Source organism: Salvelinus sp. IW2-2015, linkage group LG27 (assembly GCF_002910315.2).
Source record: "Salvelinus sp. IW2-2015 linkage group LG27, ASM291031v2, whole genome shotgun sequence".
NCBI classification, from domain to species: domain Eukaryota; kingdom Metazoa; phylum Chordata; class Actinopteri; order Salmoniformes; family Salmonidae; genus Salvelinus; species Salvelinus sp. IW2-2015.
In genome coordinates, this window is record NC_036867.1 from 18,934,475 (window position 1) to 18,961,379 (window position 26,905).

Sequence of the window (26,905 nt, forward strand, 5' to 3'; positions counted from 1 at the left end):
AATTAAAGGCTGTCTGGAATGTCTGAACTGTTTGTGTTGGGTGGAGCAAAATTAAATGCAAACAAACAAAATGTCCATCAATAATTTGTTCAAACAGATTTTAAATGGTATAGGTCAGGTGATTTCCTTAGAGGCATTTTACAGAGAAGCCACAATAACAAAGCTGAAACAAAAATTTCAATTTATTTTTAACAGTTAACAATGTTACACACAGTTCAGTTTATGCCACATAGCTATATCTACTAAGGCAATACATACATCCAAAGCAAGTTACAAGTCATTCTGCATACACCATGATTACACAGAAAAGCTTTAAAAAAATAGAACAGAATACAAAGACAGCTGACACTGGCAACACAAATACAATTAGAATATGTTAAATATATGTTAAAAATGTTGACGTTCTCTCGCTCTTGTCCCCTCATGGGCTTGGCATCAGAATCTCATTTAATGTATTGATAGCAGATTCGTAGATTACCCTGGAGAAAGAGAAAACATTTTTTAAATTTAATGTCATTTTTAGGTTGCTATTTTGCCATTAAAATATAATTTGCACTCTCAAAATTCCCTGTTTACGAGCATGTTCCCTTAACGTTCAGGGTACATGCGATTCTAGCTAGCTAACAACTCGAAAATACTTAACCGTCTTATAACATTTAAAAAAAAATACTAACAGAATTCTCCCAGTGGAGGTAACTCGGGTACATACCAAATGGCACCCCATTCCCTATATTTTCTTTATTTAACCTTTATTTAACTAGGCAAGTCAGTTAAGAACAAATTCTTATTTACAATGACGTCCTACCAAAAGGCAAAAGACCTCCTGCGGGGACGGGGGCTGGGATTAAACATTTTAAATAAATAAAAAGTATGGGACAAAACACACATCACGACAAAAGAGACACGACAACACTACATAAAGGAGAGACCTAAGACAACATAGCATGGCAGCAACACATGAAAACACAGCATGGTAGCAACACAAAACATGGTACAAACATTATTGGGCAGAGCCCTATGGGGCCCTTGTCAAAAGTAGTGAACAACAGGGTGCTCTTTGGGACGCAACCACTGTAACGTTCGTTAGTCTAGTCACCTCTGGATGTGTCCTTCGTTCTCAGCCGTGACAGCGTAATGTTTCTGAAGCTGCCTCTGGATGGACACGGCTGTACTCTTCAGATCTGCCTTAAACTTCCCAGCTGGAAGAAAAACAGGCACAATCATTACAGGCCAGCCACGCAGGACACACAACTTCTTGCATTTGATTCCTTTAAATGGAGCCTGGGCATAAACAACCGGCTCAGGCCCGAGAACAGTTGATAACGTGGAACACGTTCTGCTCACGCCGGCAAAAGTTAGCAGCTAAAAACCTGTAGCTCCTCTGTCAGAAACGAATCATAAATGTGAAAACATAAACATTGTTTAGACCAAGATAAAAGGATGTCTTTATTGCAACAGTTTGACTCACTCTGTCTGACAACGGCCAGAATGTGAAGAACTGCAGCCAATCCGGTCAGACCGTCAATGACCTCTGAGTCAACAGTTGAGTTGATCTCTGCCAGGAAGGCCCTGAAAAAGAGAAGAGACCTTGGTTCAGAAACTACTAAGGGAAAAAGTATAATAGTCCATTGTCTTTCTTTTTTGTGTTTGATTTATCACGGTCCTTATATGACATTGTGTGGTTTTGACCGCGTTTGTTTTGTGTGTTCTGTTTCTTATTACTCCTTATGTGTGAAAAATCTATAAAAATCTTCAAATCACAAAAAAAATTAACCCAACTCGGCCAGCATAGTCAGAAAGCAGCAACTCTTGGGGAGAAGTTACCTGGTGACAGGGGGCGATTTGAGGAGAACGTCCAACAAGATGCATGAGAGAGGAGGCAAATCCTGGACTGTCTCTGGTATTGTGACCTCTTGGGGATGTGTAATCTAAGACAGAAACGTTTTAAGTTCGGCGCAAACAAAATATAGTACATGTCCTTAATACGCAGCCTATCAACATTGTGAATCATATTTTCTATATGGGAAAATAGTGTTTGTAGTGAATCAGCCATCTTAGTTTGATCTTACCCTTTGAAGGGAGTGTTGGCTTGCCGCCAGGGTTGCAGCACAGATGGTTGAAAACACCCCGTTTAGGGGGTTGGAGTCGAAGCCCGACCAAGCCTGAACGACCTGGAGGAAGTTTCCTAGAGCGGGAACAGCCGAGTGCCACAGCTACAACAACCAGGGGAGAGAGAAACAACCTTAAAATCATCTATTCACATTTGCGAGGTGAATAGGGGCCATAATGTATCATGCGTCTAAGAGTAGGAGTGCAGTTCAGTCATTTAGATCACAATGAATACGATTACATGGCCTGGGGGGAGCTGATCCTCAACCCTACTCTGAGAAGCTTGATACATATGGCTCCAGTACTGCTTCTGTTGTTCGGCCAAATAGGTATTATTTATAGACACAGCCATTAAAAATCTGATTGAAGAGACTACCTCTAATGACCTAAGTGTGCGTTTTTGATTGACAGTCAAATCAACAACACACCAAACAGTCAATAAAAAGCCCTATGTTGATACGGTGACTGATGACTTCAGATGCGTCCAAAATGGAACCCTATTCCCTATAAATAGTGAAGGGTGCCATTTGCGAAGCAGCCATCCTCCACACCTCCTGGCCCTCCTCGGGGTCCTTCCTCAGGCGGCGAGCCATGACCTCCAGGATCTTCTGGAAGATGTTGGTAACCACACTGAGGATAATGGAGGACTGGTCGTCCTGGCCCTGGTTCTCGGGGACGTAGTTCTCCGCCACCTCCGTCAGCACAGAGAGCAGCAGTGGAACACACAGGTAGCCCTTCTCTGAGAACACAACACACACACACACACAGTGAAATTGGACGAGGTGCACAAGCGACAATCTACATTTCTAAATGTGCCTTATGGCAAAGTTGATTTACAGATCCAAAATGGCCCTAAAGTGGCATACTCCTTCATATTGACTCTGCATGTTTCTACTGTCTGTCATTGTATCTGTGTAGTGTAGATAGCTATACTCACCAGAGAGGAGCACGACGGAGCACAGGTGAAGGACCTGCCCTTTGAACTCCTCGTCCCCAAGGCCCACCCGGATCACATCGCTGCACACTGTGAGGAAATTCTGCCAAACATCACAACAACGTTAGAGCAAAGAGGGACAGAAAACGTTAACATACAGAAACTCTTGCATTAATGTGTGTTTTTTTATAGTAAATCAGAGTTTGTATTGACAACTGTTTTTAAGAACCTGTAATAATACTGAAAGACCATACAACTAAACTACAGTACCAGTCAAAAGTTTGGACACTTACTCATGCAAACGTTTTTCTTTATTTTTACTATTTTCTACAGTGAAGACATCAAAACTATGAAATAACACAAATGGAATCATGTAGTAACCCACATTTTTTTAAACAAAATCTAAATATATTTGATATATGAGATTCTTCAAAGTAGCCACCCTTTACCTGATGACAGTTTTGCACACTCTTGGCATTCTCTCAACCAGCTTCACCTTGAATGCTTTTCCAACCGTCTTGAAGGAGTTCCCACATATGCTGAGCACTTGTTGGCTGCTTTTCCTTCATTCTGTGGTCCAACTCATTCCAAACCATCTCAATTGGGTTGAGGTCGGGTGATTGTGGAGGCCAGGTTATCTAATGCAGCACTCCATCACTCTCCTTCTTGGTCAAATAGCCCTTACGCAGCCTGGAGGTGTGTTGGGTCATTGTCCTGTTGAAAGATGAATGATAGTCCCACTAAGGGCAAACCAGATGGGATGGCGTATCACTGCAGAATACTGTGGTAGCCTTGCTGGTTAAGTGTGCCTTGAATTCTAAATAAATCACAGACAGTGTCACCAGCAAAGCACCCCCACACCTCCTCCTCCATGCTTCACGGTGGGAAGCACACATGCGGAGAACATCCGTTCACCTACATGGCGGTTGGAACCAAAAATCTTATTATTTGGACTCATCATACCAAAAGGACAGATTTCCACTGGTCTAATGTCCATTGCTCGTGTTTCCTGGCCCAAGCAAGTATTTTCTTCTTATTGGTGTCCTTTAGTAGTGGTTTCTTTGCACCAATTTGAGCATGAAGGCCTGATTCACGCAGTCTCCTCTGAACAGTTGATGTTGAGATGTGTCTTTTACTTGAACTTTGTGAAGCATTTATTTGGGCTGCAATTTCTGAGGCTGGTAACTAATGAACTTATCCTCTGCAGCAGAGGCAACTCTGGGTCTTCCTTTCCTGTGGTGGTCCTCATGAGAGCCAGTTTCATCATAGCGCTTAATGTTTTTGCGACTGCACTTTCAAAGTTATTGAAATTTCCCGGACTGACTTACCTTCATGTCTTAAAGTAATGATGGACTGTCGTTTCTCTTTGCTTATTTGAGCCGTTCTTGCCATAATATGGACTTGGTCTTTTACCAAATAGGGCTATCTTCTGTATAACCCCCCTTCCTTGTCACAACACAACTGATTGGCTAAAACGCATAAAGAAGGAAAGAAATTCCACAAATTAACAAGGCGCACCTGTTAATTGAAATGCACTCCAGGTGATTACCTCATGAAGCTGGTTGTGCAAAGCTGTCATCAAAGCAAAGGGTGGCTACTATGAAGAATCTCAAATATATTTTGATTTGTTTAACACTTTTCGGGTTACTTCATAGTTTTGATGCCTTCACTATTATCCTACAATGTATAAAATAGTACAAATAAATTAAAAACCCTGGAATGAGCAGGTGTGTCTAAACTCGACTGGTACTGTAAATCACAGGACAATAAAAACGTTCAATCATTAAACATTTCATTTTTGTGCACATTTTCCCTGAGAACAATGCATTGCATAAGCCGCCGTACTATCTTAATCTCAAGTGTTGGTGCTGGAGCCCTAGAGTTGGTGGAAGCAGCAGAAGTGGGTACTGAGATAAACAGGAGGGTCTATTCTCAATATCCGCTCACAGCAGCAGCCTTTGGGCGACAGGCTCGAGAGAGTAATGGCAGAAATAACTAGAGAAGCCCGTTTCAAAAGAACAAATTAGTCCATCTAGCTCTCTGGGAGTGGGAGGCATACAGCAGAGAGCTGATAGGCGAGAGTGTGGAATAACAATCTATAACCAACTAAGGCTTGCGCCCCAAATGGAACCCTATTCCCTAAAAGTGCACTACTTTTTGACCAAACGTAATGCACCACATAGGGATTAGTGTGCCATTTGGAGCGCAGACTGAGCTAGAACTGAAAGCCTAAGAAAGGAGAAGAATTGATCTACTGACCATAAAACTATAAAGATGCTCATACATTACCATGACTTAATTCATTGGAAAAAGCTGTAACGGTTTCTCAAACACACAACTATTTGCCACAGCTGTTCTTTTACGTCTGAAAGGTTTTCAGAAAAACACTGACAACTGCTGATGTAAAAAAAAAAAAAGGCTTTGTGAAATACACAACAAATACAAATACACAACACTCCAGGAATTGAGTTTGACACCTCTTGAGGTACCTCGGGAATACTGAACACAGGAATAACACGTAGGTGTTGTGTAGAAAAACACGGTGTAAACCCCCATCCTGTGGTTGATACTTGCGACTCTATCCAGCAGGTTGTGCTTACCTCTACCACCTGCCTGGCGAGGTCCCGCTGCTGCTCAGTGACCCCTCCCTCACTGGGACTGACCAGGAAGGGCAGCGCCCTCTCTGCCACCCATGCAGCCATGTTCTCCACAGCACCCAGGAAATCCCTGCACTCAGAGAACTGGGAAAGAAAACACGTGGTTATAGAACAGAAAGCCCTGGTGGTTATAACAGGTGGTAAAAGGTGGTTATAGCCCAAACACTGCACAGACCAGTAATTAATATAAGAAATAATATATGCCGTTTAGCACTTTTATTCAAAGTCAACTTAGTTATGCGTGCATCATTTTTAACGTATGGGTGGTTCCAGGAATCGAACACCCTATCTTGGCGTCGCAATTGCCACGCTCGACCAACTGCTACAGAATACCAGTTATATCCCAAATACTGTTCATTAAACCTGGGACGATAAACCAAAATGACAGACACCGACAAAAGCCAACGCTTAGAGGACATTTTGCTGATCGTTAATTATGATAAAGTGGCCTATACTAGACTGGAGATACGTGACGTTTGAGATAAGTCTGCTAATGTGGATGATTGCTAATGGGACAACCCATAACCTCTGAACTCTGAAAACGTTCAGGAATTTGGGGAATTAGCTTAACTTGTAAAATACATAAAACACAATAAGATAGTTTTCAAATTAAAACATACGTCAAAGATGTAAAACATCTAATTAGTTAGAAATAGAACCCATCCAATTAGTGAATATCACATTCATGTAAAATGTGATATTTAAGTTAAAGCTATTTAATATGAAGAGCATGAAATAATGCCCCAAAACATGCTAAATACTCCATTCCACTCAGTAGTGCCTACTGTATTATTCATTATTACTTTATACCGTTTTCGCCCCAATTGGTTTAACACATTCTGGGGAACAAAGCTCCATGCTCTCGAAAAACTAAAATCGTCAAAAAACAAAAACATACATTTTCTACACATTAATATTCAAACAAAACCCTCTATGTAACATTTACAATTGCATACTGTAGTTCGAAACAAGATTAATGATAGAAATGAGAGGATCCTCCAGCGCCGTGGTCCTGTGGGCAACACTCCCCGCAACAAGCAAATGTGTGCTTTCCGACCGGAGACCAGGGTTCAATTGCCGTCTCCACCTTTCATACTATGCATCTGACTAATAAAGGAAAAACACTATAAAAAAAGGTAAAGTGAAAGGTTTATTCATTCAGGAGTTAAATGAAACACTCAGTGTTGAAAAAATAACCCATTGATGTTAATAGCCAGAGTTGAGTGTGATTGTGTCCTTTTTCTCTGTAGTAAAACACTGACACTCAAATCCACGCCCATCATTATCATATTTCCGAGCATGCTTTATTGCAAGTTTTTTTTTTTGAATTGTGTTTAAATATCTGTTTCTGTATGCACATTGATTGATTGATCTTATGTTACATCCTGTGTTAGGGTAAAACTAGTCTGTTGAGGTATAGCCTTATGATATGTAATGTATTGTCATAAAGGGTTACATTTTAAGGAGAATATATTCACTTACGCACTCACTTGAAGGCTACAGTTTTGATAAGAATTGAATGCAACAGCCACGTTAACTAACAGGCACTTTGGGATATAAGCCGATATTTGCTTACAGTGCATTCGGAAAGTATTGAGAACCCTTGACTTTTTCCACATTTTATTCTAAAATGGATTAAATGAATTGTTTACCTCAATCTACACACAATACCCCATAATGATAAAGTGAACTTTTTAGAAAAGTTTGCATATTTATATTTAAAAAACGAACACCCGATTGACTTAAGTATTCAGACCCTTTGCCATGAGGCTCGAAAATGAGCTCAGACGCATCCTGTTTCCATTGATCATCCTCAAGATGTTTCTACAACATTATTGGAGTCCACCTGTGGTAAATTCAATTGATCGGACATGATTTGGAAAGGCAAACACCTGTCTATATGAGGTCACACAGTTGACAGTGAATGTCAGAGCACAAACCAAGCCATGAGGTCGAAGGAATTGTCCATAGAGTTCAGAGACAGGATTGTGTAGAGGCACAGATCTGGGAAAGGGTACCAAAAATGTCTGCAACATTGTAGGTCCCAAAGAACACAGTGGACTCCATCATTCTTAAATGGATGAAGTTTGGAACCACCAAGAATCTTCCTAGAGCTGGCTGCCCGGCAAAACTGAGCAATCGGGGGAGAAGGGCCTTGGTCAGGGAGGTGACCAATAACCCGATGGTCACTCTGACAGAGCTCCAGGGTTCCTCTGTGGAGATGGGAAAACTTTCCAGAAGGACAACCATCTCTGCAGCACTCCACTAAATCAGGCCTTTATGGTAAACAGAAGCCACTCCTTAGTAAAAGGCACATGACAGCCTGCTTGGAGTTTGCCAAAAGGCACATAAAGACTCTCAGACCATGAGAAACAAAATTCTCTGGTCTGATGAAACCAAGATTGAACTCTTTGGCCTGAATGCCAAGCGTCACATCTGGAGGAACCCTGGCACCATCCCTATGGTGAAGCATGGTGGTGTTTTTCAGCGGCAAGATCTGGGAGACTAGTCAGGATCTAGGGAAAGATGAACAGAGCAATGTACAGAGAGATCCTTGATGAAAACCTACTCCTGAGCCCTCAGGACCTCAGACTGGGCCGAAGGTTCACCTTCCAATAGGACAACGACCCTAAGCACACAGCCAAGACAACGCAAGAGGGGCTTCGGCACAAGTCTCTGAATGTCCTTGAGTGGCCCAGCCAGTGCCCGGACTTGAACCCAATCGAACATCTCTGGAGAGACCTGAAAATTACTGTGCAGTGACGCTCCACATCCAACCTGACAGAGCTGGAGAAGATTTGCAGAGAAGAATGGGAGAAACTTCCCAAATACAGGTGTGCCAAGCTTGTAGCGTCATACCCAAGAAAACACGAGGCTGTAATCGCTGCCAAAGGTGATTCCACAAAGTACTGAGTAAAGGGTCTGAATACTTATGTAAAATGTGATATTAGTTTTTTAATACATTTGCAAAAAATTCTACAAACCTGTTTTTGCTTTGTCATTATGGGGTATTGTGTGTAGATTGATAAGAAAAATATACATGTAATCCATTTTAGAATAAGGTTTTAACGTAACAAAATGTGGAAAAAGTCAAAGGGCCTAACTACTTTCCGAATGCACTGTATATCCTAGTGTGCCTTTAGAGTGAACGTTGGAAATACCCCCCATGACGGTTTGTTATTGACTTACTAAATGCATTTACATGTCCAGCCTCTATCAAAGGCTACATAACATAAGCAAATCTATGTGTGCTCAAATACCAGAAGCTACATATTTGATTGCCTGTTTAGTTCCTAGCCCTGCAAAATTACATATTTGACTTGCACAGGCCATTTGACCAAATTATGATAACCTTCAGGGTGGTATATTCATTTCCTGTTGAAATCCAACCAAAATGGTGGATTTGCAATATTTAGAATAGTTCATCAAGCACATTTTGCATTCAGACTGATTGCAAGGTGGAGAGTATAAAGTTGACAAGACAACATAAACCATATTTAGTGGCTCCAGTCTCAATAACGGGTGCAATAAATCCAACCACTAACAGATTAGAGTATGTAATACATTTAAAAAATGATTTATCTTTGTGCTGCATAATATAAATAACAATCAACGTACAAAGACAAACGAATCATTTGAAAAATGGACCAGCAAAACAGCTTGCTGGGAAATATGTTAAATCAGCCCCTGACACCATTTAAAATGTGTCTTTCCAACATTTTGTAGTCCTCTGTAGGTTAGTTGGTGGAGCATGGATTTTGCAACGGCAGGATAGTGGGTTAGATTCCCGGGACCACCCTTCCGTAAAAAATGTATGCATGAATGACTAAGTTGCTTTGGATAAAAGTGACTGCTTAATGGCATACGTTGTAGAATTATAAAGCAATACATAATAATTGCGTAAACAATTCTTAGTATAAAAGGCATCCTTAAGGGATAGTTCACCCAAATTACAAAACGACAATGTCATTGTTCATTGACTGCTTATGGGTAAGAAAACCAATATGTCATTTGGGTGAACTATCACTTTAATTGGACCAAAATAACCAAACAGGAAATATATTGCACATCAACTCCTCATTAGAAAACATGTATATAATTATTTGATTTAAAACAAAGTTTGCATTAAATTTCAATGCATTAACTCCAGTACACAATTTTAATACAATTCAAGTTTCAGAATTCCATTCCACAGGATGTTTTTATTTTCCGATTTAAATTAAATTCCAATTCCATTCCAAGGATGGTTCATGTTCAGTCCCAATTAAATTCAGACAGTCTAAATTCTAATTCAACTCCAGTTAAATGTTTTGAAGATTGCTGCAATTCCAAGTAAATTCTCCACATCCTGCTTGAATTGTATTTGGAATTTGAAATCAAATTAAAATTGACCAACCCTGAGGATAATTCTGTCAATTGATCATGTGCAAAGCACTACCGTACACAGATTTGAGGAGTCTGAATTGAGCTGTTTTGCAGCAGAGGTAGAAGTATGTAGGTGATGGAACTCACTTTGTGGTGTAGATGGGCACTGAGACGAGCGTGAAGAGCAAACGCCCTCAGTGCCGTTTCTGCACTGGGAACATCGGCCTGGGCCTCAGAAGAGCTCAGATGGGAGTAGAGCACCAACTGTGGAGGCAAACAGGACACAGGATCACACCTATGCCTATCACAGCACATATAAGCAACATCAATCAAAATATATCTACTGTACCTTCCAGGCCCCGAGGGCTTTGTGCAGCTGTTTGAGCTGGCCATGCCTGAAGGGCAGTATGCAGTCCCGCGTGGAGGTGCGGCTGACCAGGTACTCCAGGTAATCTAACCCCAGGTCTGGCTTGGCCTCCACTGTCTCCTGGATGCGCACTTTCCGACTGGTGTTCCCGTTGCCCTGTGAAGGAGAAGTGGGAGCAGGAAGGGGGGTTATGGCCAATGATGTCATGATTACATGTTTTTTTTCTGGATAAAAAAGGGGTTTAGGTGGTGGGTGTGGTAGGGGGTGTGGCAATGGGAGCGGTCAGCCCGGCTGTATTTTAGAGGCCCCCCATCCAATTTCCTGCAATTCTACACATTTCTCCATGGAGCTGAGAAAATGTGGCAGTTTTAAAGCTAATTTCCTGCAATTCTTTGCCTTTTGCCATGGCTAATGCAGTGTTCTTTTGCTCAAACATATAATACTGCTCAATACTTCATTGTTTTTGGAATTTTAATTTCTCCCCGTCTAGCTTTTATTATGTTGATTATTAGTTCCAAAAAAATATATTATTAAAAAAATATAGGCCCATTATCTTTTCTAAACACTTTATCTGGTTTTAGTCATTTAAAGGCCCTGAACAGTACTTTCTCTCTCATGGCTAACCATCAGGAATTTTAAAAAATTCGGTGGGGAGCTTATATTCATGAGCTCGCCTTGACTGACAGCACTTTCAAACGCCTATGTCAAGCAACTTGTATGGAGTGTTGCAGTAAAATCGTCAAGAAAGTTTGTTGATATACAAACCAACTCAAACATTGAAATTGCATCAATTACATATATATATATATTTTTAGACATTTGGCACGTCTCTTGTGATGCGGTTCACAGAGGCACTGACGGATGTGTTGACTTGACAACGGCAGCGGATTTTTGAATGACCCTTCCCCCCCTTTTGTTCCATGCTGTCTGAAGACCTAGCCAGTAACTAGCTAACACCAGACACAGCTGAAAGGGAAAACATATGCATCTTTGCCATAAATGAATAGGATAAACTTTTAATTATATATGCTGGCACCAGTAGAGTAGCTATCTGGCTATATAAACCATGTCCCTCTGCAAACACGCCTTCTCCGATGTTAGTTACAAGGCAGTCCTCATTAAAATTAGGTAAGAGAATATCATGTTACGATTGGTGTATTAAAATGAGTTAAGATATAACACCTTTCCCCTTAATAATGAATCCAAGTGTTTGACATGGGGGGGGGGGGGCAGTAACTTTACCAATGAAAAAGCAAGTCATTTTTCATACTTTGGTCATCATTTTTTATTTTACCTTTATTTAACTAGGCAAGTCAGTTAAGAACAAATTCTTATTTTCAATGACGGCCTAGGAACAGTGGGTTAACTGCCTGTTCAAGGGCAGAACGGCAGATTTGTACCTCGTCAGCTCGGGGATTTGAACTTGCAACCTTTCGGTTACTAGTCCAACGCTCTAACCACTAGGCTACCCTGCCGCCCCCAGATCATACTTTGATCTGGTTTCTTTCAAATATCATAAAATGTCATGAAAAACAGGATTTTAACTGTTCATGACCCTCAAGTTTACACAGTGTTTTTCCATCCCAATTTTGACTCATGTAATAAAATAAAAAAAGGATTTGAGGATTTCTCCTTTGACAAGATAATCCATCTACCTGACAGGTGTGCCATATCAAGAATCTGATTAAGCAGCATGATCATTACACAGGTGCACATTGTGCTGGGGACAATAAAAGGCCACTCTAAAATGTGCGGTTTTGTCACAATGTCACATGATGACTGCAGGAATGTCCATCAGCGCTGTTGCCAGATAAATGAATGTTCCTTTCTCTACCATAATCTGCCTCCAACGCCGTTTTAGAGAATTTGGCAGTACGTCCAATCAGCCTCACAACCGCAGACCACAAGTAACCAAGCCAGCCTAGGAACTCCACATCCGTCTTCTTCACGTGCGGGATCGTCTGAGACCAGCCACCCAGACAGCTGATGAAACTGTGGGTTTGCACAACCAAAGAATTTATGCACAAATGGTCAGAAACGTCTCAGGGAAGCTCATCTGCGTGCTTGTCATCCTCACCAGGGTCTTGACCTGACTGCAGTTCGCCGTCATAACCGAATTCAGTGGGGAAATTCTCAGCTTCAATGGCCAATGTCACGCTGGAGAAGTGTGCTCTTCAGAGATTAATTCCAGTTTCAACTGTAGCAGGCAGAGGGTGTTGTGTGGGTGAGCAGTTTGCTGATGTCAACATTGTGAACAGAGGTGGGGTTATGGTATGGGCAGACATAAGCTACGGACAAACAACAAAATTGCATTTGATCAAATGGCAATTTGAATGCACAAAGATACCGTGACGAGATCCTGAGGCCCATTGTCATGCATTTCATCACCTCATGTTTAAGCATGATAATGCACGGCCCCATGTCGCAAGGATCTGTTGACAGTTCCTGGAAGCTGAAAATGTCCCAGTTCTTCCATGGCCTGCATACTCACCATACTCTGGATTGACGTGTACGACAGTGTGTGCCAGTTTCTGACAATATCCAATAGGGATGCACCGATATGACATTTTTGGCCGATACCGATATCCGATATTTTCCTTGCTAAAAAACCCAATACCGATAACCGATATTAACATTTTTAGTAGCATTTTAAGCATTCTAGTACAATTAAATAGTTAAAACACACACACACACACAAACGGACGCAGCGGTCTAAGGCACTGCAACTCAGTGCAATAGGTGTCACTACAGTCCCTGGTTCGAATCCAGGCTGTATCACATCCGGCCGTGATTGGGAGTCCCATAGGGCGGCGCACAATTGGCCCAGCGTCGTCCAGGTTTGGCCATCATTCTAAATAAGAATTTGTTCTTAACTGACTTGCCTAGTTAAATAAAAAGGTTACACACACACACAAAAAAGTTATTTTGTTGGCATTTACGTATGTCCCCATTACCAGTAAAACATAATCAAACCTATTTCTTTCACCTACTTTCTGTGCTGTTTCGTTGCTCATTTGTTCAGTCATTTCATTCTCAACCAGGATTTCATCATACATGTCAAGCAGTGAAGTTTCAGCTTTGTCTGTCTGTGGCCTCTCTTCCTCGGTGCCCACTGTCACTGTGTCCGCTTCCATCTTGTCCAGCTGTGTATGTAACATTTCACGTAAACCCTGTTTCATGTCTGCATCGAAGTAGCGGCCCTTGTACCTAGCATCGAGCATGGTGGCGACACAGTAAAGAGGCTAAGAGAAAATACCACCTAATTGCTTGTTCACAGCCTCTAGTAGTGTACTTTTGTAAGTTAACCCCCACGGTCTGTCGGTAGTTTTGTTGAGCAGGCGTTTTAATGCCATGACAGAGGGTATCATGTCTGCTGCAGACGCAGTTGATTTGCATATTTCTTGAGTCAGTTGTTCGAATGGCGCTAGGAGTGTGTTCAAGTTTCAAACATGTTCTCAAATGGCAGCAGCGGTATGAGAACCAGCAAATTCTTGAGCATGCAATGCGGCTTTCCTCAGTACGAAATCCTCGTCGACCCACTGTGCTGTCAGACCCAGCATGCTCATGGGGCTGACATCGCTGGTCCAGATGTCAGTCGTGACGCACATAGCAAGTAGCATCATGAATTCCATTATCTTGGCGTTAATGGATTTCGACCTTTGAGTTGTCTCGCTGAAATGTTCTTACTCTTTCAGATGACTGCTCAACTTGTTTAGCTGTTGGAAGTGTGCCCTTAGTATTTTTCTGCTTTTGTTCTGTGTAGCGCTGTATTTTTCGTGGCGTCATTACGTCATCTACCTACGTTATATAGGTATGCGCGTTAGCTTTGACATCGGTTTTGCACATCGGCGTTAAACTTGACATCAGGCCGATGCTGTCATTTTTAGCTAATATAGGCCGATTCCGATTTGCTCACCGATATATCGTGCATCCCTAATATCCAACAACTTTGCGCAGCCATTGAACAGGAGTGGGACAACATTCCACAATAAACAGCCTGAACAACTCTATGCGAAGGAGGAAAATATCTGTGACCAACAGATGCATATCTGTATTCCCAGTTATGTAAAATCCATAGATTAGGGCCCAATTCCGCTAAATTGACTGATTTCCATATGAGCTGTAACTCAGTAAAATCTTAAAAAAATGTTGCATGTTGTGTTTAGTTTTGTTCAGTGTAAGAAACGAAAAGAAAATTGTCCAACACATTGGGTGTCTTGAAATATGCAGCTAGACAGATTAAAAAGTAAACTTACATTATAAAACTTCTGACAGCCAGCTTTCTAACTCTGCTCATAACTTCTGGGCTTTATAACACTCCCAGAAGGCATGAATTATTGAGTTATTGTTTAGTTTCACACTTAAAATATGACTGCAGTTGTGCTGTAGAATCTGAATTTTGTGTCTCTTGTATAATAAGGATTTCAATGGCAGAATCCCTGGACAAGATCTCAGTGGTTCATTTGGATATTTATATTTTAGGCATAAAATATAAATATCCCAAGAAGCCACTGAGGGTCCACTGAGGCATAACAATGTATTTGTGTCTGTGTCCCAAATAGCACCCAATTCCCTAGATAGTGCACAACTTTTGACCAGAGAACATATGGTCCTTGATCAAAATTTGTGCAATATATAGAGAATTGGGTGCCATTTGGGACGCAACCTCAGTGTGTTACTTACCGCGGCGGTGGGTAAGGCCTCAGTGAGCCAGTCGGTGATAAGCTCCAGGACATGTGCGGCCTGGCCCCAGCTACACAGACACTCGATGATCTGACTGTACTGGGACACCTTGGCCCCCGCCTCTAGCCTCTTCAGCCTGGACAGCACCCCACAGCTGGAACACAGGGACCAGGAGGGGACAGTGTTAACGCGTGCGCGTGAGTAAGTGATTGAGTGAGAGAGTCTGAAGTGGAGACAAGTTAGCAGGACCCCAACTGACCTGAAAGTGGGGACAGAAGCTGGGGGCAGTAGGGAGGCCAGTTGGATGAGGGGAACTGTGCAACGCTCCTCCTGAAAGAGAGAAAAGTGAGGACACCTTAAAAGATGTGGAGGATATCTAGGGTGCGTCCCAATAATCTCACTTCTTCCTGAAGTGTGCACTCTCACTACTCCCCACACATTTAAAAACATTGGATTGGTGTAGGCATGGGCTAGAGGGAGTGTCAATATACCAGTCATTTCCTTTCAAATCCATGAATGGAAGTGAAGCAGTGTGCAGTTTGGGAGAAAGGAGAGACTATTGGGACGCAACCTCCAGTCCACCTCATACCTGGAAGACGTTGAAATATTTGGGCACGACGGAGCCAAACTTGGCAGTGGTGTACTGGAGGGCGTCCTTGTTGAGCTCCAGGGCCTTCCGGATGCTCCTCCACAGGATCACTACCACCTCCAGCAGACTGGCCATGGACGCCGTGTCCTTGACCGAAAGGACATCCTCAAGAACCTGAGATTTGAAAATAAACTAAAAACTGTCACTCAGCAACTTGTGGTGGTAAACAGATGAGTGATGGTATGTAGAGTTCAGTAGGTACCCGCACTCAAACCATAAATAGGAAACGCCAAAGAGGCCGAGACGAAAAAAATATGCTTTTTAATACCATGGTTGAAAGAATACAAAGTCAACCTTTTTTGTTGTTGCACTTTTTCCCCCCGAGCTTGGTATTAAATGATTTATACTTTTGCATACCAGCCTTGTTGTTTTTTTTCTCCTTTTTATGGTTTGAGTGCGAGTTCCTAATGAACTCTATACAGATATTTATTCTCTCACGCACCAGTCACCAATCATTCTAGCCTTAGCGCAGACCCTCATACTGGCTTTCTGCACTGGAGACATGTAAGCACTCTTAAATTCAAAGACCGACCCTCCATAAGATCAAAATGATCATTTTAACCATGTTTTGAAGCTAGACAGTGCTTACAATGGAGTAAAACAAGATTGTATTTGGGGTTTTGATGGGGTACGACAGTTTAACTCATGAGGCATTTAGAAGTTAATTTATTTTCGTCAAGAAGGGGTGGGAGGTACTATTCCCAGATTGCATTTTGAATGATAAACATTTTTCATCATAGTACATGCATTCCACTGACAAACAAGAATCTCCTTAGTCTTGTAAGTGATCCAAAATTCAACGCCACAATCAGTCTTACACTAGCGTTCTCCTTGTTGATCGGGTTTGTATTGTTTGGGTCTTCAGTCTGGATGCAGGCATTCAAACACCGGCGGATTGTCAGCATCAGCTTGACTGGGACACAGGAGGTACAGTAAACAGTCTGGGGATTTTTAACAACTTCAAATGACTCACAACATCTACAAGCTAGATATGTATTAAAAAATATATAATAATCTACAGGGGAATAAAGACCTATGACTTCAACAACAGTAAACTTCCAAGGATCAATGAAGGCTTTAAATCCCACATATGCTGACAGGCGCTACATAGCTGCAGGCCAAACTCACCTACTGTATGTTGGTGGGCGACATGTATACGTGGGACAAACTCACCTATGTTAGTGGGGGCAGTGTAGATGTGCGAGTACTGGTAGAACTTCCTGGCTGCCTTGGGGTTCATCTGAATCAGAGTGACACAGCGCTCACACCACACCTCCTCTGATTGGTTGACGGGGAAGAAGGAATTGAAGAGGAGGTTGACGATGCGCTTGGAGACGGGCTGCGAGTCGACAGCCAGACGGGCTAGCAGGTGTTCCATGGAGGATACTTTCCAGAACTGGCCAGATGAAAGGGGGGGTGTACGGCAGGGTGAGCATCACAAGTAAATGTCTGGCAGTATTAGAGGTAGTGGCGGTATCAAAAAAGTTTATGGCCTTCACAAACAAAATGACAATGAAGATATCAATGGCCATCAAAATTGTTAAAAGGTTTCAAACAAGTCTAATAAATGCGAAAGTTGGACATAAAACATTTTACAGGCAGACAAGTAATGAATGGCATTGAGGAATTTATTGTGGCAATTCAGGTATTCAATTTATTGTCAAATGTCACTTTTTTCTTTCTTTCTTAGAATACACTCATATACACTGAGTGTAGAAAACATTAGGAACACCTGCTCTTTCCATGACAGATGAAAGCTATTATCCCTTATTGATGTCACTTCAATCAGTGTAGATGAAGGGGAGGTTAAAGAAGGATTTTTAAGCCTTGAGACAACTGAGACATGGATTATGTATGTGTGCCATTCAGAGGTTGAACGGGCAAGAGAAAATAGAATGCCTTTTAACGGGGTATGGTAGTAGGTGTCAGGCGCACCGGTTTGTGTCAAGAACTGCAACGCTGCTGGGATTTTTCACACTGAACAGTTCCCCATGTGTATTAAGAATGGACCACCACCCAAAGGACATCCAGCCAAGTTGACACAACTGCATTGGAGTCAAACATGGGCCAGCATCCCTGTGGAACGCTTTCAACCCCTTGTAGAACTCATGCCCCAACGAATTGAATCTGTTCTGAGGGCAAAAGGGGGCACAAGTCAATATTAGAAAGGTGTTCCTAATGTTTTATACATTCAGTGTACATTCTTATTGTAGCAGTTTTTAAAAAATTTATATTTAGTGTTAAAATAAAAGTATGTTGAGCATTTGCATAAACACACCGTGTATATTTGCAGATATGAAACAATTAACATAAAGGGGAAGAACAGGGCAACAACCAACAAAACATTGTCTATCCTACCTGCACTCATCTGCATGGTCTATGCCTCATTAGTTACTGTTCTCACGTTTTCTTGCATAATTCAACAAGTGTTGTCAATTGCAGAAATACAAATCAACACACTTGGTTCTAGATTACACTTAGCATACTTTACATCGTTTGCAAGATCAGACACAACATCCCTATCATCCAGGTGCTCATGTTGTTGAGTTTTTCCATTTCAACGCATCTGAATTGGTAAACATTTCAACTGTATTAAATTACTTTCTTTCAGTTCCACAAAACACGTACGCCTATCATAAAAATAAAAAAAAGGTGATCTTTCTCCTCTTTCTTGTGATGCAAGTGTCAAGACAGTGTGTTAAATCCCGGATTAAGCTTTAGCATTCTTATAGATGCAATTGAAAGCCATTGTATCCCAATGTGCCCATCTCCCCCATTACCGAGGTGTGTTTGACAGGTCATTACGAACATTTACAAGATAAAAAGAGAGTCACAGAAGTAAAATGAAAGCAATCCATCCAGCAAGATTTAAGTGACAAGTCGATTCTGCACCCCTCAAAACACAGGAAATAGATGGCTGAAAAAGACAGATCCCTCAGATGGGCGGGGCATGTGCGTTGCTAAAGATGTTCATACAGAATATGTATCTATACATGCCTGTACAATAAAAACAAACACGAGTTGTGTCTTACCTTGGCGGCCCGCACTGCTTTAATCTTTAGCAGCATGTCAAGGAAGGCCACGCGTACTTTCTCCGAGGTGTCATGGAGGCTGTTCTTCAGAGCTGGCAGAAGCTGCTCAAGCAATGGGTGGCTGTAGCCATTGTCCAGTACGATGGTCAAACACTGGAGAGAAGATTTAACAATGACTGGTGGCGATCTAGTGGGGGGGGGGGGGGGGGTCATAGTTCACCGTTGCACAGTGCATTTGGAAAGTATTCAAACCCCTTAACTTTTTCCACTTTGTTATGTTACAGCCTTATTCTAAAATAGATAATTGTTTTTCTTCCCTCAATATACACACATTCCCCATAATGACAAATCAAAAACTGGTTTAGACATATTTGCAAATGTTTTGCAAATAAAAACTCAAAATCAAATGTACATAAGTATTCAGACCCTACACTCAGTACTTTGTTGGTAGCGATTACAGCCTCAAGTCTTCTTGGGTATGACACCACAAGCTTGGCACACCTGTATTTGGGGAGTTTATCCCATTCTTCTCTGCAGATCCTCTGTCAGGTTGGATGGGAAGTGTTGCTGCACAGTTATTTTCAGGTCTTTCCAGAGATGTTTGATTGGGTTCAAGTCTGGGCTCTGGCTGGGCCCGGACTTCAGAGACATTCCGAGACTTGTCCCGATGCCACTCCTGCGTTGTCTTGGCTGTGTGCTTAGGATCGTTGTCCTGTTGGAAGGTGAACCTTAGCCCCAGTCTGAGGTCCTGAGCAGGTTTTCATCAAGGATCTCTGTACTTTGCTCCGTTCATCTTTCCCTCGATTCTGACTAGGCTCCCAGTCCCTGCCGCTGAAAAACATCCTCACAGCATGATGCTGCCACGACCATGCTTCACCGTAGGGATGGTATTGGCTAGGAGATGAGCAGTGCCTGGTTTCCTCCAGACGTGACGCTTGGCATTCAGGCCAAAGAGTTCAATCTTGATTTCATCAGACCAGAGAATCTTGTTTCTCATGGTCTGAGAGTCCTTTAGGTGCTTTTTGGCAAATTCCAAGCGGGCTGTCATGTGCCTTATTTTTATTTTTATTTAATCCATTTTAGAATAAGGCTCTAACGTATCAAAATGTGGAAAAAGTGAAGGGGTCGGAATACTTTCCCGTATGCACTGTAGGTCTGCATCCCAAATGGCACCCTATTCCCTATATAGTGCACTGCTTTTGACTAGAGCCATGTTCTATTCTAGCCATGTCATGTTCTATTATATAGTGTTCTATAGTATTCAATACTGGGGTCACCCACCTTGAAGACGGAGCAGCGGACATCAGGGGAGCTGGTATCATTGGCCAGCTCTACCACCAGCTTCTTGAGGAAGTCGGTGATGACGGTGGGGGGGATGACCTCCCAGCACTTGGCCAGGATCTTACAGACCCCCAGGGTGGCTGTGGAGCGCACCAGGGGCTGAGGGTCCTCCAGCAGGTTCTGACATATTACAAACAGACACGCAGGAACAAACGGGAGAGAGCTTCAGGAGATTTATGAGACGCAAGGAATAAACAGGAAGACACTGTACAGTGCTGATAAAACAGCCTCACTACACGTGAACTATTTGACCCTTTAATCTACACATAGAAACATTCTATGCTGATTTGGGAATGTTTTTGCAATACCAAATTGTCGTACTCGCTCAACTTGTGGCATTTTTTGGGGGGGGGGGGGGGGGTTTCAAATACATTAAAAACGACCACTTGGAAATTCAGACTTACGACCAGCGTGTCCAGTTGTTTCTGGATGGTCTCGTCCATCTTCTCACTGCTCTGGCTGGGGTCGTGGATAGGGAAGGCCTCTGTGAATAGCAGAGTGGCATTGGCCCGGACCTCAGAGTTGGCAGCCTACAATGATAGCGAGACGATTCCTTCATTAGTTCAACTAAGGGGGGGGGGGGGGGGGKGAATACACACTATCCAGAAATAAAGAGAGTATGTGTGTGAAGGAAACTTTGACAGTACACTTAGCGCTCTCCAGAGAATGGGCTTGTAGAGTCTGTAGAGCATCTCATCCAACCCGTGGCGGCCCTTGAGTTTGTGAAAGTAGCTCAGTATCTAGAGAGAAGGGAGAGTTCAGTCACACACATAAAACACATGTCAACAATTGCAAAGAATATGTCAACTTTGTGGAAAAGTAAGCCAGCTAGAGGTTTGCTGATATGATCTGGTCCTTTGTAGCTCAGTTGGTAGAGCATGGGTATTGCAACACCAGGATAGTGGGTTCAATTCCCCAGACCTCCCATATGTCTAAATAAATAAATATAAAATGTATGCACGCATGACTAAGTTGCTTTGGATAAAAGCGTCTGCTAAATGGCATATATTATTATATTATGCTAAAGCCTTAGCAGTCTTGATATGAAAGAAGAGAAGAAAACAAAAATACAAATAATGTGTGCTGTTGAAGTATTACTCTGTCCACGTACGTCCCAAGTGGCACCCTATTCCCTATATAGTGCACTCATTTTGACCAGAGCCCTATGGGTGCACTAGTATGGGCCCTGGTCAAAAGTTGCGCACTATATAGGGAATAGGGTGCCATTTGGGACGTACACCGAGTCAAATGTGCACGCCCACCTGTCTGACTTTGGCATGGACGGGTGAAGACCTGTGCAGGAGCACAGCGTGCTGCATGAAGTCCTGGATGCAGGTGCTCTCTATCTGCTCCAGACAGAACCCAGAGGCCTTCTTCCAGGCCCGGTAGTAGATCTCAGCTATGTGGTCAGTGAGGGAACTGGGAAAAGAGTAAAAAACACACACAAAAAAACAGGTATATCATCATGAATTGAATGGTAGAAAACCACTGCCTCCTGACAAGCTACCTTAGAATAAGTAAGCCTTGACCGAGCCACAACGGACCATCTCCTGTTTCTGCAGCGGGAGGTGCAACTACACCCCCTGGACAGGACGCTAGTCCGCGACAGGGCCCCACTCCAAATCAGGGGTCCCCAATTACATTCAGCCACGGGCCGAACTAAGCTATATATTATTTGTACTCTGTAAAGTGACCGCAAGAAGCCCAAACAGAAACACTATTTGACAAAAACAGAATCATTTCAAACCTTGATTACATTGGGATACATACAAATATGCCTCTATATTTGTGTGGGAATACTCGGGAACAGATTTCCTGAATTTAAATCACTTTTAGCTGATATCCTGGTAATTTTACAGTCCTTAATGTCCAACCCCAAAAATAAAAATAACTATAAATGTTTTTGCTCAGAAAAATTGGAAGGCCAAATAAAATCACCTGCATGCGGAGTGCCAAGCAGAGGCATCGGGTCCCATTTTGTAAGAGTCTTTGGTATGACTCGGAATGGAACCTTGAACCTCCCAATCTGGCTGACATTCTAACAAGGCCAAACTAGAAATGCAAACACTTACTTTGCAAAGTAAGGTAGCTGGTTTTTGATGGTTCCATGGATCATCCGGATGAAGGTGACATTCCAGCTAAAGAGGAACACCATCAGACGCTTTCCCTGCCCAAGAAAGTTCATGTTGTCAGAACAACAATGTGAGCATGATACTGTAGGACACACACACACACACACACACACACACACACACACACACACACACACACACACACACACACACACACACACACACACACACACACACACACACAACACACACACACACACACACACACACACACACCACACACACACACACACACACACACACACACACACACACACACACACACACACACACACACACACACACACGACCTGAGTTTCAAATACTTCAAAAATCGATTGAAAAACAGAGCGTTTGCTTGAGTCTGTCTGGTGTACCAGATGGGCAGGGTTTGCAGTCTTTTCTTTTGTTATATTAAGCCAGGCAAGCTCAAACAGGCCCAGATAAAGTATTGAATACATTTCTTACATATTTGAAACCCAGTTCTGACACACAAACTTACATCTTCGTTTCTGATGTGATTGACACTGAGGAAGCACTGTAGCAGCAGATCGATCAGCTCCTTGCTGTCCTCCGATGAAAAATCCACAGTCAGCAGCACCTCATGGAAACCCCACAGCCTTCGGATCTCAGTCACCTGAGAACACAGACAACGCAGTGACGACATTCAGCAACCCATATACAAAACTGGTCGACGCCACAAGACAAAATGTGCCAAGATTATACAAACGGTTAATACAGAGAGAATTATTACCCCAGATACTCAGAGACACTTTGGAGAACAGCCCAACATGCAGATGGTTCGTTCCACCAAGTCGGTGCCTTTTGAGAAGTGGCAATTAAATGCGTCACAACAAGATAAGTTGTTCAAAAATTGATAGACAGGCTAGAAATGTATGGGTAACAGGGTTGACGTGTTATGCTCGACCAACTCAGTTACCCACCACAAAACGGACAAAAAGAGTAGAACCAGCTCACCTATTTTTACACTATGATTTGACTATTAGACGCTCAATGTTTCTTTAGATTTTTTTTTTTAAGGAATAGTTTCACCATATTAAAATGAGAGTTCAGTTCACGTAAACAGGGTTGACCTTAAAATGAGGGACAGACGTAAATGAATCACTAATCATATGAAATAAATGATCATCTTCAGAAATGACTGTCAAAGCAACAAAATAACTAGGGCTTTACAATGATGGTGAAATTTTGGGGTTGAGAGTTAAAAACTTCCTAGAAGTCACAGAGAGTGCATGGAGGGAAATGGCAAAATGCAGAATTTTGGTCACTTTAGAAAGTCGTTATTCGTATAAAATTCAAACGTAGTGAATTCTCCATGTGCGGTATATTAAAGGGAAGTTCATTAAAAAAATGCAATATTCGTGCCCAATTTAGACAAAATATCAAATCGGGCGCAAAATTCACTATTTTCGTGAAACACCCCCCCGAGATTCTGCCTGCGACAAGAGCGGATCCATCTCACTAGGGCAGAAAAAGAGGATCACACAGACCATAATCGTATACCACTCCACTGAAAATATCCACCTCTCTCAGATACACTAGAGTTGAAGACTTCAGTTCTGACATAGAAATAAAATAAAGTACATACTCTCAAATCAAATTCTTCAGATGAGCACTGAATGAGAGGACCAGGTGATTAGAAAGCGCTCGTCTGTTGTCAAGACCACGGAGTGGACATAAAACAGATTTAATGAGACCAGTCATTCACTTTTTGACTCCTGATGGAGATGATTAGGGATATAGGGGGCTTGACAAAACACAGAGGAGGAAAGCCAATCAGATATGGGGCGAACAAAATAAAAAGCAAGCCAAAAAAAAAATGAAGGAAACATGAAACATGTAGCCTATCATTCTGTATTTTCCACCAAAAATAACTGTGATATATATTTTTAAGCAATCCTATAAAGCAAGACTGACAGAGAGCCAAATTGAAAAGCAACGACAGGCCATGTTGGTGCTAAAGGGTACGTACTGGTTTCTTCAGTATGAGAGTCTTCTCCAGGCATACGAGGAAGGCTGTGCGGCCCAGCTCTTCTTTCCCCAGGAGGCCTTTCTTCCACCAGGCCTCACACAGACCGTGGACAGCCTGCCGCAGAGGCATCGCAGAGGCAGGAAGGTAGGGCAAGACACCTGGAGTTGTTCGACAGAGAGAGTTGAGTTTTTTTTTTTTACTGGCTATGAAAAGCACTACAGAAGTTTAATAAAAATCGAGGATAAAGGGTTAATATTCAATAAAACTAAGGCACTCACCATTTAATATGTTGGCGCACTCTAAGAGAGAGTTGTAAGCGTCACCATCCTCAATGACTTCAACCGAAGCAGTGACCACGAGAGTCACTCCCTCAAAAACAGATATGGTGTGCGTCTGAACAAGAACGGTAAAGATTAACACCTCTCAACCAAGGAATAGTAGACAACACTTACATTAGATGAAGGAGATGAAGTCAGAGCAAGAATAAAACAATTTCTCTTGTCATGTCCAGTTTGGAACAATATAGAAGAGCAAGAGTGGCCAGGATGTAGAGTTATCACTATACCAGTATCACAATACTATGATACCCAATTTTCCATGGCAATTTTTTTTTACTCAGAGGCAGACTAAGCTCTTTGGTTGAACCTGCTTTAAGTAAAATATTGTGTGATATAGCATGAAAAATAAACAAATGCTACTCTGAGTGACAACATAATGTGGTTCCTTTCCAACATTAGGACTGTATCACTCAAATTAAACCCGCTTCATGCTTTGTTTCCTTGCCACGATACTAGTATTGTATAAACTTTAAGTGACATAACTAACAAGTACTCACCAGGTCTGGGGACACCTCCATTTCCATGTCATTGTCCTCCTCTATGCCAGCATCCCAGTGCTCTTGTGGGAAGGCCGCCAGCTGGTCACAAAGCAGTGTGACTAGTCTGGCCCACAGTGCCTCTCTCTGGACCTTTGGCAACTCCTGCAGGACCTCTTCCAAGTCAAAGGGCTCAGTCGTGTCCTTCTGCGGTAACATTTCAACCAACAATATGGGGTCAGAGGGAAGGCTCTCAGATATATACACAAACATAACAAATCAGTATTGTAGAAAATACTCATTTTAGATTCATGATATTGGTCCTATATGATATCTTTTTGAAGGTTGACAAAAATGACATTGGTTTTAGCTATACCATCTAAATGTAGTTATATAGCTAGCTCATGTCACTCATCAGAAATGTAAGTAAACAGTTAGCTCACTTGGTGGAGCATAATTGACTTGCTAAATGCTAACAATGGGTGTATTCATTACATCTTTAAAGGAATACGTTTACAATTTCAGCACCAAAGAGAAGCAAACAGTGCAAATGGAACGAAAGGGACCCAACTGAATTTGTCCAAAAGAAACTCTCGTTTCCATTGCAAAAAGTTTTCCGTTTGGAGTAAAATAAAATTCCTAATGAATACACCCCAGCTATAAAACTGACAGCACAAACTAGCTAACGTTAGCTAAGTGTAAAGTTACTTACATGGAGTTTAGTGAAATTCAGAAATTCCCCCACATTGTCTTTGCAGACCGAGTTTAAAAATGCCTCTCGCTTAGACATTTCGTTTAGCCAGTGCCGTGAAATAAGCAGTCAAAACTCTGAATGATTGGGATAAAAGCAACATGTCATGACATCATGAGCAACAATAACATAGCCAAGTTAGCTAGCTAGATTCGTGTTTCCGATTTATAGACCGAAATATGACCTAAAGTTCATCAGAACATCATATACCACTAAGCGAATTTAATGTTAAATACATATCAATGTTTTGTGTCGTTATTCTTAAAAATCATAAACAATTACTTATGATTTAGCTAGCCACACACTCACCCAACAGCTTCCCCGCGCAAATTTAGATTTAAGATCCAGAGCCACGTCTGTTCAACGTCATTACGTTTTTTTGCACGCACGCAATCTACTGTAATTTATTTTTGCAGCATTTTGTAGAGCAAGCCACTTATGCTATTGGCAGTAAATTGTAAATACATGTTTTCCCTTCACATGTTGGGTGTAATTGTAGTTTCTTAAAAATGTGGTTTTAACTTAAAGTAATCTGTAAACGCACACATCGTGTGTGTCTCTCAAATGTGTATCAGTTCATTTTAAACGCTATTAATGTAAAGTAACTGGAAAGTAAATAATCAGGAATTAAAATATCAACTAAAGTTGTGCCTGAACCACTAGATGGCTCTTACGTTCAGCAAAACAAGGACGAGCAGCTACAGTGCACTCGGAAAGTATTCAGACCCCTTCACTTTTTCCACATTTTATTACATTACAGCCTTATTATAAAATGTATTAAATAGTTTTTTCCCTCATCAATCTACACCCAATACCCCATAATGTTTGTACATTTCTAAACATAATTTTTTTTCAATATAACATTTACATAAGTATTCAGACCCTTTACTAAGTACTTTGTTGAAGCACCTTTGGCAGCAATTACAGCCTGAAGTCAAATCAAATTGTATTTGTCACATACACCAAATACAACAGCTGTAGACCTTACAGTGAAATGCTTACTTACAAGCCCCTAACCAACAATGCAGTTAAGAAAAATACCTAAAAAAATAAAGAAATAAAAGTAACAAATAATTAAAGAGCAGCAGTAAACAGCTGC

The 26,905-nt window shown here is 41.8% G+C and overlaps 1 protein-coding gene across 1 annotated transcript; it reads right to left on the minus strand.

The window, feature by feature from the left end:
• Window positions 1-164: 164 nt before the first annotated feature.
• ncapg2 (non-SMC condensin II complex, subunit G2) lies at window positions 165-26,195 on the minus strand. Its single transcript, XM_023972935.1, has 27 exons — window positions 26,116-26,195; window positions 25,768-25,883; window positions 25,077-25,262; window positions 24,520-24,634; window positions 24,242-24,399; window positions 22,751-22,885; window positions 22,210-22,304; window positions 21,400-21,556; window positions 20,785-20,877; window positions 20,542-20,667; window positions 20,078-20,257; window positions 18,797-18,949; window positions 16,938-17,160; window positions 16,583-16,677; window positions 15,705-15,878; window positions 15,375-15,445; window positions 15,116-15,269; window positions 10,415-10,588; window positions 10,213-10,329; window positions 5,644-5,784; window positions 3,047-3,146; window positions 2,661-2,848; window positions 2,070-2,213; window positions 1,825-1,928; window positions 1,469-1,569; window positions 1,097-1,199; window positions 165-479 (listed from the first exon to the last, which is right to left on the minus strand). Exons 2-27 carry the CDS (start codon window positions 25,843-25,845, stop codon window positions 422-424), a joined length of 3,423 nt encoding a protein of 1,140 aa, XP_023828703.1. The 5' UTR covers window positions 25,846-25,883; window positions 26,116-26,195; the 3' UTR covers window positions 165-421.
• Between the last annotated feature and the right edge of the window lie 710 nt (window positions 26,196-26,905).